We start from the raw sequence: 12935 nt of genomic DNA on the forward strand, positions 1-12935 counted from the left end.
ATTGAAATAAACTCATCATTGCTAAATTAACCTCAAACGAAAGTCGATTTTTTCTTATTTGTTTGCCTACATTTTGAACATGCCATTATCAGATGGCGCCCACGAATAACAAATTCACTAGCGAAATGGATCGAATTCACCATACAGGAAAAGATAAAAAAAAAAATATCCCAATTTGATTCGTTTCATGTTCAAGTTTTATCAAGTGTAATTATTATTAACCCTCAAGCAGACGCGTCTTCTACCATTTACAGTGACACCACGCTCACGCTGTGTACCACAAGCGACATTTTTTATAGTTCGTGTATTACGCGGAAATTAAAATAAAATGGATTTTGATGCGAAATTAAAGCGCAAAAAGGTTATCGGTGCATAGCAGAGAAGAGATCTCATGTGAAGATGGCTCTGGTGGGTAATGACTGAACGTTTTTGTAGCCGTTTATGGAACAGGACACCATTAAATATCAACAAGATCATGTGCTTTAATATTTTCTTAATACTTGTTCCAGTAAGATGCGTCAGGGTTTTACTACCTACCTTTTCAAGTATGGAAATTAGAGAATTCCAGAGAACCCGCCGACTCGATTTCTCAATAGGATACAATAGAGCATCCGTCTCAGAACAACTGGGCATAGTTATATTATGCATGCATTTCAAGGCTTCCCCTCCCACATAAACGTCACGTTTGCACATTATGTGTTCGTGACCAAAAAAAAACATGATTATCAGCACTGCACTACCAATCTGCAACACCCATGACAAGTGGCTGGCAACACCCTCGCTAAAATGTAGGGTTATTTTTTTCAAAAGTTTTCACACCCAAGCTTGAGCATTTGATTGTCTAGATATGATTTTGTCAAAAGGCAAAACAACATTAACCCTCGAGCAATCCCGCTGTTGTATTTAGTACAACACGTTGAAAAATCTCGCTTTTGTACTCAGCATAAACGTGGCGCCAGCGGCGGCATGGTAGCGATTTCTCCGCAGTCGAGTTTGCAGATTTTGAACAATCCTCGGTACCCAATTTCGCAATTTATGATTAGTCTTTTACTGTCAGATCGGTGTAACACGCTAAATATATTTTACACAAAAGTCAATTTACACGAAATATATACGGTAATGAATATTATTGGGTACTGAATTGGACACATAAAATTTGATGGTTTTCTTTGGTACATCAAGGTCTTGAAATTAGTCTAGTGCTGACGGTGGTGGCCAGCCACGCGAGTTATGGAAGGTTAATTGGACATGGGTATCTATGATGTTGTGAACGAGGTTGTGAAGGGAAATATCCTTTCGTACGTACGTGCGTTTGAATTTTGTAGGAATCATTTTTTTTCTTGCAACGCTTTATGCTCAGTACACGACGCGACCACTCCCGGGTTATTATAATCAGCCAAACAAGCAACCTCGCAAGTAACAAGTAAGGGGCATGAAAGGTTGTTAGACCAAGGCGTCATAAAAAAAGTGTTGAATATGATTAATTATTTAACTTTTCTCATTTATTGATTTTTACCATGATTTTTACAGTGTTATTACAGCTCACATGTTATTGCGTATTGTTGGACACTATATTATTCATGGAGCAACACATTATGACAATTAATCATTATTCACAGTTTGTAAGCATCAGGTTGTTTAAATAAAAAAAATAGGCATGGGTTCAAATTAATATGACATTACTACTGATAACACAACAATTTATTGAAATAAATTATGATGAACTGATTTACCGGAGAATAATAAATTTACTTATACATTTTAAACAGAAAAATAGTAGACCGAATGATATCCTTCAGACTGGAATGTATTAAAACAAAGGAGAGATGAGAAATAATTATTAGACTTGATCACTTATGTAGTGTCCAGTCAGATTTTAATGTGTATTGTGCTGTATTGAATATACAATATGGGAAATGTAATGAAATTTAGTTCATGCAATATTGGAAAACATTTTGTAAACTGTAATTTCGATGTGATGTGAGTAGGAAGTCAGTTCCAAGCCTGATCGCAAAAAAAATGAATTAGCTTTGAAATTTTCACTTTTCAAGTTACTTATTTTTAGTGTAATGCATATGATACGATTACCAATTTGTTCACTTCTCACCTCACTCACGTCAGTATTTGTGAAGTCTAGTTTTGCATAATTCCACTCGGTTGGTTTGGCCGAAAATATCGATAATAAATAAACTAATTCAGGTTAATATCTATGTCGATATGGTTCACAAATTTTAGTGATTCTGTGAATTGTATTGAGTTTAATTTTAAAATAATAAGAATTTGAAATTGAAGATCGTCTGCATTCTGTTTTGTCTTGTTATATTTGATGCTGTCTGATTTAAAAAAAAATAAATAAATAAAATTGCATACAAACGAAATGAATACAGTTTGAAAACAAGTGTGGCATTAACTGTATGTATTATTGGAATTTTATTTTTAAATACCATAGCAAATCATAATAAAATAATAATAAGGAAATAAACCCTAGAATAAACCTTAATTTTATGAGAGTGTGGAGGTGAGGGGAAATGTGGTGAAGGTAGTGAATAAGTAAAAGGGAATAACAGAAAAAAATGTTAATGCAAATAAAATTAAAATTAAATCGACATATGAAAACGGGAGCGCATAATACTATTCCTTGTTAGGAATGCAACATGTCACGCGCGACGTCGAGGAGGAAAGGAAGACGACGCAACATAATATAAAAGTGACACGTCGTGAACGAGCAGTCAGTTGATCGACGATTGCAGAGCGGAGCAGTAACCCACAGTAATAGCAGCAACCGGGCCGAGGCTTCTTTGGAGTGCTAATTCCGTAGCTGGTCAAAAGTGAGGTTTTGGGAGTTTTCCTCGCTTAGACCAGCTAAAGAAACAGCACAACAGAAGCGCCCACACAACTACATCCCGCTCCACCGGTTAGTAAGCGGGTGGAATCGCTTTCTACCAGTTGGAGCGTCGAGCTGGAGTAGCCAACGGAAGATGCCGGAAGCCGGTCACGACACAGATGTGCCTAGATAGAGGCGAATTTCCGGAGAGGTTGAAAATGCAATGATTGGTTCTACTTACTACCCAAACCTGGCGACCCGTCGGCATACAGACCTATTTGTCTACTGTACACCGCTGGAAAGGGTCGATCGACGGTGGACGCACTTTATTAGGGCTGTAACCAAAATGACCGAGATAGCGCTCCAAAAGAAGCGTACAGGAATCTGATATTGTGCTGTCGTCACGCTGGGCGTAAATAATGCGTTCAACAGCGTCAGCTGGGCCGCCATAGAGTGCGCCATACACCGCCTAGGAGTCCCGGTTAGCCTAAACCGGATACTATAGACCTACGTCCAGAATAGGGGCTAATCCATGACACCGAAAGGCGAGAGGAGCTACAAGATATCGATCATGATGGGAAGTCACGTGGAATATGCCTGCGAAAGGGCAAGCATGGCGATAATGGCATTGTAAAAGATAATGTCAAACAGCTTGGCAATAGTCACGAGTAAGCGTAAGCTGCTCGCGACAGTAGCGGTCTCCATACTTCGGTATGGCGCTGCTGCACGGTCGAATGCGCTAGTGGTAAACCGAAACGTGGGAGCGGACCTGGTGTGATGGTTAGAACATTTGACTATCACGCCGAGGACCTGGGATCGAATCCCACTCCAGACAAACTCGTAAAATATGTGAGTTATTCCTTCGGAAGGGAGGTAAAGCGTGGGTCCCGAGATGAACTAGCCTAGGGCTAAAAATCTCGTTAAAACAGATAAAAAAAAAATAACAATAAACCGAAACGTGGAGCGACTCGAGAGTACCCACAGGCTGATGTGCTTTAGGGTGGTCAGCGCATACCATACGGTCTCGAAGGACGCGGTATGCGTGCTAGCGGGCATGATGCCCATAGCACAAGTGGCGGCAGAGGACGAAGAGTGCTTCGAGCGACGCGGTACAAGAGGCGCTACTTAGACGGATTGCCAGAACATCGTCGATGTTGAAATGGCAGAGAGATTGGGATTCCTCCAGGAAGGGTAGGTGGACATGCAGGCTCAAACCCAGCGTGTCCAAGTGGACGAGTAGGCCTCATGGCGAGATGAATTTTCACTTGACACAATTTCTGTCAGGTCATGGGTGCTTTAGGTGGTATCAGCACAGATTTGGACACGCAGGCTCCTCCGCAGTGGCGAGGACCACTCGGGAAACTGGCTAAGCGCCAGCATGCTACCGTGATGGACTCTCCAGAGCGAGTCATCGATGCTCGTTGCTGCTAGGTTACGTAGCTAACCTTGAGGGTGCGATGTGCACTAGCCCCTCTCTGAAGCAATACCTTCTTGGTGGTTCCGGAGAGACGTAGGGTTTGGCGACCATAGGAATGGTTTAGTGGGTACGAGGAGAGAGTAGTCCCGGCTTTTACTTTTGTTGTAGAAGACGGCCTCAGACCTACACTACCCTAACCTTCTGTTAGGGTGTCTGTTGGGCAGATTATCCCCCTATGGTTTAGAAGAAAAAAAAGGCTCCTCCCTTGGCTCTTCCGCATGTCCGGAGTGTGCAGACTGTGACGAGACCATGGAGCATATGCTACTTGAATGCCCACGTTTCGTGGAGCAAAGGTCGAGGATTTCGGAGGTATGCGGTAGAGATATCACTCCTGGCAACATTGTTGAAAGGATTTGTACGGGGCGAGCCGAACAAAAGTTAGTTGAGTTGCCTCCCTTTCCCCATCCAGGAGCTTCAGTCCAAAGGTTTGTCTAAGTACTAGCCAGGACCCGAGCCTCCAGAGGAGAGAGAACAACTTAAGGCAGTAGCTGGTAGACCGCTGACCATTAGAGTGTACTCATGTATGGTCACGCCCCCTTTTCGAAAACAGAGGTTTTAGTGACGACCTCACATAACCCGAGGAACCATCTCTTGGGTACCTGTTAAGAAGATTTCCTTTTTCTATATAAAAAAAAACCATTGAAACCCCTTGAAACTGCCCTGAAATGCCTTGAAACGCCCCTGAACCCCATAATCTCATTGAAATCTCCGAAATCCATTTGAAATAGCATAGCATAGCATAGCATAGCATGAATACTTGCACAAATCTTGGATGGAGTTGCAAAGTTGAATATTTCCATTGACATTGCTGATGTCGCTACTATCTACAATGTCATAGATTCACTCAGCTCCACACACCTGGCCAAGTCCTTGCAAGCATTTATAAATCCCTTCTTCAACTTAGAAAGAGCCCAGAACTGAAGCATCTTCCAATAGATGAAAGGATGTTGAAAATAGCGAATTTTCAACTTATATGCAGTTATAAAGTAAATATACTGAAATAGAATTATTTAAAAATAAATAATATTGGAAAGATCTCACCCATTGTTGTGGGGTTTTTGTGTTTCAAAGCCGATCATCTAATTGTCTTGATTAATGTTCTTCTCTGTAAAGAACAACACAATACTGAACATTAAACACCCGCGCATCTATTGTTTTTATTTTCACTCGAGACAATAGCAAACGCGATCGATTATGCTGCCATACTCACCCCTACAGGAGCGATGCATGCACAGCAAAGAAAAACACAATACTGAACACTAAACACCCGCGCATCTATTGTTTTGATTTTCACTCGAGACAATAGCGAACGCGATCGATTATGCTGCCATACTCACCCCTTACAGGAGCGATGCATGCACAGCAAAGAACAACACAATACTAAACACTAAACACCCGCGCTTCTATTGTTTTGATTTTCACTCGAGACAATAGCGAACGCGATATATTATGCTGCCATACTCACCCCTACAGGAGCGATGCATGCACAGCAAAGAACAACACAATACTCATCTCCGAAATCCATTTGAAATGTCCATGAAATCCCCCAGAACGCCTTTGAAAGGCTCCGTAAACTCCCCGAAGCGCACCTGAAAACATGAAACGCCCCTGAAATGCTGTCAAACGCTCCTGAAATCTCCCGAAACGCCCATATAACGTTTCTGAAAACCCCTGAAACTCTCTGAAATGTCTCTGAAATGCTTTGAAATGTCCCTGAGACCTTATTTAACGCTCTGGAAAGGTTCCTGAGACCCCCTGAATTGCCCTCAACTTCAACTTTTCAACTTCAACTTTTGAAGCGTCCCTAAAATCCCCTTAATACAATTGGAATGTTCCTAAAATCCCCGTAATCCCAATAAAATGCCAACAAAATCTGACGGAACGTCCTTAAAGGGCTCCTGAAATCCCCTGAAGCCCCTTGGAACTTCCTTTTTTGGGCTCTCTGAAAACTACCTGGACCCCCATCCCCTTGACCCATCTAACATGCCCAGGAGCAAAACATGTTCTCACGAACATTGAAGCCCTTACTTAATTTATGCACAAAATTCCCTCTTTTAATGCCCTTTTTATTATGTGCACTCTCGGCCAATGGCATAAAAGATATTCCAGTATACTGAAAACAGCAAGGCAGCTGGCGGTATCATATATGAACTCATCAACATCGCCGAGGAATCTACCAATGATCAAAATGTAGGAGATGTGAGGAAAAGTGGGGTGAGATGCAATTTTTTAAACTTAAATCGTTTTCAATGATAAATAGCCTCATTTGTTAGGCTTTCAAAGTGGTAGCATCAACTAGACAATATTTGCTTGATACTTCAGTAAAACTATTCACGAACCTGCACTTTCTTTAACAAGTTGGTTCTTAAAACGGAAGTGGTGCAAAAAAGCCATCTGCCATGGGGTAAGGTGCCACTTCATGAAAACATTCATAATTTACGTCAATCGGGCATTTCCGATCCCCTTTCCCACTCACCTAAAATGGACAGGATGACGACGACGAAATCGAACAGGTTCCACGGTTCGATGAAGTAGTGGTACCGCAGCGCGAATATCTTCATCAGACACTCGCTGCTGAAGATGCAGATGAAGATCATATTCAGGTAGTCTAGCACCGCACTGAACGTGTCCGTCTGCTTGTAGTGATCGAGCGTCATCGTCAACATGTTGAACCCGATGAACAACATGATGATCATGTCGAACTTCTTATTGGTAACTATTTCGAATACTATTGCTTGTGGTCGCCACTGGAAAATGGGAAACGGAGTTGAAATAAGACAGTGAAAAATGTGATGGTTGATGAACAGGCTCCTTACCCTAGGCCGAGGGATAGCTTTCAGCGGCTTCTTCGAGCCCATCTTTTTCATTGCGTTGTAGTACTTTTTCTGATCCTCCGTCATGAACATTTCCAGCGAGCCACCGGCTTTCTTCTTCTGCTCGTTGAAGTTGTCGATGATGACACCGATGAACAGATTAAGGGTGAAGAACGACCCGAAGATGATGAAGAACACGAAGTAGAGGTACATGTAGATGTTGGTCTCGCGAATTGGCTGCTTGCCCACCTGCCGAGGGTTCAAGAGAAACGATCGTTAATCGGATTGATTTGGGGCTGAACTGATGAGATGATCGAAGATCCCGAACTTACCTCCCGCGAGTCGATGGCATCGTTCATGATCTGGATCCAGCCCTTGAACGTTGCCACCTGGAACAGACACAGGTACGCCTTCCCCACGTGGTCGAAGTTCATCGGCGAGTTCTCCCACGTGTAGTTCTCCGCCACGCACGCGTTCACATCCGGAATGATCTCGTGCGACAGCGTCGTCTTGTTCTTGTCGACGCACTAGAAAAAGGGTTCAGGGTTATTATGTTTGGAGTGCTAAATTGGAACTAGCTTGAAACTTACCTTAAAATACTTGCCAGCAAACAGCTGCACACCCATAATAGCGAAAATCAACCAAAAGATCAAACAAACTAATAACACGTTGAAGATGGACGGTATAGCCTGTACCAATGCATTGACGACAACCTATGTAAGGGAAGAGCAATACAAATCGAACGGAAAATGGAGAATTAATTAATAAGATTGGTTCTTCTATGCAGTGTTGCTGCAGTTTCAGAACTTTGAATGTCGTAATGATTTTTTATTGAGCTTGTTCAAAATTCTGATTCACGATCATATTATGATTTCATGACCAATTTAAGAATGAAGAACAAATATATGAGTTATGTATGTACAATTTAACAAAAAAAAATACAACACTACAACTAAGGCTGTATGCTAATATGATGCCACAATCTAAGCTTGCAATGCTGAGGTGGAAAATAACTAAAAATCAATAGATAGCCTATATACAAAATTTGTTAGAAAAAAAAACTGAAAAGTTGAAAATTATTTATTTTAGCAAGTGTAATTGAAACGTAATTGCTATTTTAGTATGCAAGCATTTATCGCTAAGCCGCGTCAAAAAGCAAAAGCATGATTTTGATTGTATACATGCACAGAAAAAAAATACTCATGTAAAATTCAGCGAAAATTCATGTACATATAGGGAATGCTAGAGTTGGTGCATATTTACATTAGATATCATGTAAAATTACGTTACGTTCGTGTAAATTTCTGCTAATAGTCGCGTAACCGGTTAGAGTCCATGATGGTTTACGCGATGGTTGGCGGAAATTTACACGATGGTACTGTAATTTTACATTACATCTCATGTAAAAGTGCACTAACTCTAGTATTCCCTTTATGTGCATGATTTCTCTCTGAATTTTAATTACATATTTTTTTCTGTGTGGTTATTATCTAGTTTAATAGTTATTTATGTAACGAGTTGCAAAAAGTTGATTTTTTCAGCACGAGTCGTACATTTATCCAACGAGGCTTGCCGAGTTGGATAAATACAAAGAGTGCTGAAAAATCAAGTTTTGCAACGAGTTCCATACATTCCATGCATTTTTTCATAATGCAACTCATTTGAGTTGCATAATATTCATAATGCAACTCATTTGAGTTGCATAATATTCATAATGCAACTCAAATGAGTTGCATTATGAACATCATACAAGTATTTTTCATTATGCAACTCATTTCAGTTGTATAATGAGCCAGTTCGGAAAAATGGTCATTATGGTACTGAAATGAGTTATATTAAATTGAAATTATGATACTGAATTGCATAAAATAGCTGTTGGATGTTTCCACTCCACAGATTGTAAATAAAATTTTGTTTTAAAAGCTGCAACATATTTCTTGTTATTTTTTTTGTCCAAATCAGCATGATTGATTTTTTCGTCTATTTTTATTTAGCACAAATGTTTGTTTGCTCAAATGATGATACTAGTGCAAGAAAGAATCGAAGATGATAAATAAACCGATCAAGTGTATCGGAGTGTATTGTTATTTAGTTAAAAATGTTCGATATAGTCTTAACAATAATTGAATCGAAATATAAGTTATTTAATTGTTGGCGATACTGTTTTAATTCAGAAAACAGAAACGACTTTGCTGATTTTTTTACAAATTACACTATGGACTATCATCTCAGAGATTAAACACTTTTGAAAGATCTGTTCGCCTCTCAAAAATTTATAATGTGCGAAAATGTTCGCAAAGTTTTCATTTTAGTTCATTCTTCTTTAGAATGCTCATGGTATAGATGAATTGTTTTTTTTAAGAAAAAAAATCACTGCTTAATTTTCCAAATCACGTTCACGTTTATAAAAATACATTAAGTATCTAACGTTTGAAAATATCAGGGTGCTAAAGTTCGACCAAAAAAGTGGATAAACCATTTTTAAAATGATGAAGATTTTTCTATCGAAAATCAACAGTTTAGCGTTGGTATTGAGTGACATGTTATGAGCTTATAGAACAAGAAAAAATATTTGCCAGAATTTCCATCGTACAAATTTTGTTCGCCACAGTTTGCACATTTTGCATTTTCGCAGCAATTGCATTTTATACAGTTAATTTAGGTGTACTCATTAAACCACAGTTTCTATAATCCTAAACATTTTCCAAATTGCTTTAGACTATCCTAAGCTTGACTGTATTATGAAGATTTTATAGAAGAACCGAAATGAAATGACAATTCCTGCTTCAAAATAGAGCATCCTGAACATTTTCAACTAATTTCCGATACACACCTCAACTTAAGAAGCTTTTAAACCATGGAGTTATCATAGAATTTCATTTTATCTGGAACAATGTCTGGAGTGTCAACTGTAAAAAAAATATTATAAGCGAACAAGTTGTGGGGTATAATGTAGAACCACAATGTATGATATAGTAAGGTATGTAAAATCTTTTGTTTGCTTATGATAAGGTTTTAACAGTAGCCAAAATTTGTAAATTACACAAACTACTTGTATACTCACTAACATGTGTGTGTATGTTTATAACCCAAGTAACCACGCTATTGAAGCTGTACGTATTGCATAAATAACGCACATATATTGACATGCGTTACTCTATATAAACCTTCAAAGTTGAATTAAAGTGGGAAGTGGCGCCACGAGTATAATCGCAAGTCAGCAATGAGCGCTTGCACAGTGACGTCAGCATTGTCTCCTTCTCTTTCTTTCCTTCGGCGTCGGTCCATAAAGCCGTCCTTGCCCTCAAAAAAAATTTGAGGCAATGTTTACAAATCGTATGAGAATTCGATGAGGTTAGGTTTTTACTGCAAGCCTCTATAGTGGCGCCACTTGCCACTTTAATTCAACTTTGATGGTTAATGTAAGGCAATGTATGTCAATATATGCGCATTATATATGGAAAACGTACAGCTTCGGCAGCATGGTTACTTGGGAACACATTACGTGTAACGCGTAACGCACTATGTGTTACATGTAGAATGTCATTAACAGCTAGCAGACCAAAAAATTTATAAAAATATGTCATACATTATGGATTGTTTATTAAAACTTAGATCTAAACATTAATGGAACGAATTGACCTCGGCTTTTTTTCTACACCGGTGGTGTTTCAGCATTGTCAATATGGAGTAAAAACTGTAGGCACCCACAGTGGTACTTCAACTTTGACGATTTCTGTGGCCCAAACCGCTGGATGAAAACATTTCAAATTTTGACCACAACATTTCCTATATTTGCTGACGCTGCAGTGACATTTTTATGAAGCTACTTAAATTTTCCACTGAAATACGGATTTTTGAAAAAAGTATGTCCAAAAATGCATTTTTTTCATATATAGCTGTCATCTATACTTGGGACCAGGCCTAGGTCGCGTTGCCATCCGACACTAATACACTCGCAAAAGATGTCGCTTATGAATCCCCTGCTTTTTCCAGCACGCAATACTGGTATATCTAGTATGGGCCTTGTCATTTGACGTCTAAAATCAGGTGATTTTGTGAGCCTTTGACAGTTCTCCTATGAAAATGACAGTTCAGCGTTTGCGCCTTTTTTCAGCAGTTGTAAACAGTGGTACATATATACAGACATGTCAACTGAAGAGGCCTATAGAAGGCATCAAACTGTTATTTATATTCGTAAACAAAAAACACGATCCAAGCAGTAGTCCAGTTTTAGCAAAGACTACAGATACGAGGATTAGCAGCTGGGACACGAGCAAAACTTTATGATGGCAAATCACTTACTCATTTAATCATAATATGAATAAAATCCACTGAATAACGCATCCACGCACGTAACGTTTTCCGTTTTAAATTTGTTCTAGAAAACCGTATTCTAGGCCAACATTTACAAAGTTTCATCACAACTTATAGTTTATTCTTAATTTCCATGCTCTGCCAGTCTAGATCTGTGAAGTCTTTGTTTTGCATCACACGAAGAAAACTGGTATACATTTTGAAACAAGGATAGGTGATAATGGTATAAAGCATTTGACATTTCGGAACCTTATATACCAGCATACGCAATCGAAAAGGCTTCAATAAAAATTTGGTTTTCAGTAGAATTATTGCAATTTCATGAGTATATTCTCAATTTAGTTGAAAATCGGAGTTTTCGACTAGCGAAGTTGGATTTTTCTCCAAATCCATGCGTCGGACCTAACTTCGGAAGTGGTGCGCTGTATAGTAAACCTGGTCCGCTATACAGCGCTCCACTTCCGAAGCTAGATCCGACGCACGGATTTGGAGAAAAATCCAACTTCGCTAATCGAAAATTCCGTGAAACAACTGCACGGACAATATTTCTAGCTTATACTCCAAGGTAGAGATGGGAAAATCATTCAATTTTGAGAGTGAATCGCTACCGATTCACTCTCAAAAAAGAGTCGACTCTTTTGGCCGATTCAGCAACTCTTTTCCGTAACTTGATGAAAAATGTAATTTTCGATGTTATCCGACTCTTTTATTTTTATATGTCCAGATTTTTTGGAAATTAGCTCGCAAGTTATGAACGTCGACTCAGCCGTCGACGCAATAAATACAGGATACACAGATTTTCGTTCCTTCCACTACAGAGTCGATTCACTAGCGCGAGCCGGCTATACAATATACGAATGAAAAATGTTCGATTGGGAAAGATTGCGATGTTCTGTGTCAAAAGTACGCATTCCTGCACCAAAGTACGCATTTAATCCAACTATTTTCGGAACTTATTGTACTCGTAATGAACTTCAGCGAATCGTAACTCTTTTGAAAAGAATCGTGATTCACTCACTCGAATTCGCGAATCGGTTCTTTGAGTCGACTCGCGAGTGAGTTACCCACGTCTACTCCAAGGCTTTTAGTTTATGATGTATTAGCAAGATAATTGACCTTACAAGTTTATTTATTTGTGAAATTCAGAGAAATATTATAAAAATTGTCCCGATAACAAGAAACGATGGTAAATAAAGTTATTTAAGAAAAATACGTTCTGTAAACACTCAAATGTAAGCTAGATTACTTGTTTTGAAAATATGGCACAGATTATTTGTTGTAAATATTTGAATTATTCAAAATTTTACTCAATTCGGCTCACTGGTTTCCGAGATATGACATGTCAAAAATTAGTTGTTCAAAAGATAGTATTCTTCGCGAAAGATTAACCAATCGAGCTGAAATTTGTACCAATAATGCACATTCAATGGGTTGATAAACAGTCAAAATTTGAGAATTTTCGATGCACTCTATGAAAAGCTGTTGCATGTTGAATTTATTTGTG

At 39.1% G+C, this 12935-nt stretch overlaps 1 protein-coding gene across 50 annotated transcripts in view; it reads right to left on the bottom strand.

Annotated features, from left to right (window-relative positions):
- LOC109421922 (sodium channel protein para) overlaps nucleotides 1-12935 on the bottom strand; it is a 521170-nt gene that overhangs the window by 26439 nt on the left and 481796 nt on the right. For all 50 annotated transcript variants that reach the window (XM_062855155.1, XM_062855169.1, XM_062855173.1 and 47 more), the window contains 4 exons: nucleotides 7705-7827; nucleotides 7447-7641; nucleotides 7118-7363; nucleotides 6778-7048 (listed from right to left, as the gene is read on the bottom strand). In XM_062855155.1, coding sequence (XP_062711139.1) covers nucleotides 6778-7048; nucleotides 7118-7363; nucleotides 7447-7641; nucleotides 7705-7827 — 835 coding nt within the window. The remainder of the gene's footprint in view (nucleotides 1-6777; nucleotides 7049-7117; nucleotides 7364-7446; nucleotides 7642-7704; nucleotides 7828-12935) is intronic.

The sequence above is a fragment of the Aedes albopictus genome, chromosome 3 (genome assembly GCF_035046485.1).
Source record: "Aedes albopictus strain Foshan chromosome 3, AalbF5, whole genome shotgun sequence".
Taxonomy (NCBI): domain Eukaryota; kingdom Metazoa; phylum Arthropoda; class Insecta; order Diptera; family Culicidae; genus Aedes; species Aedes albopictus.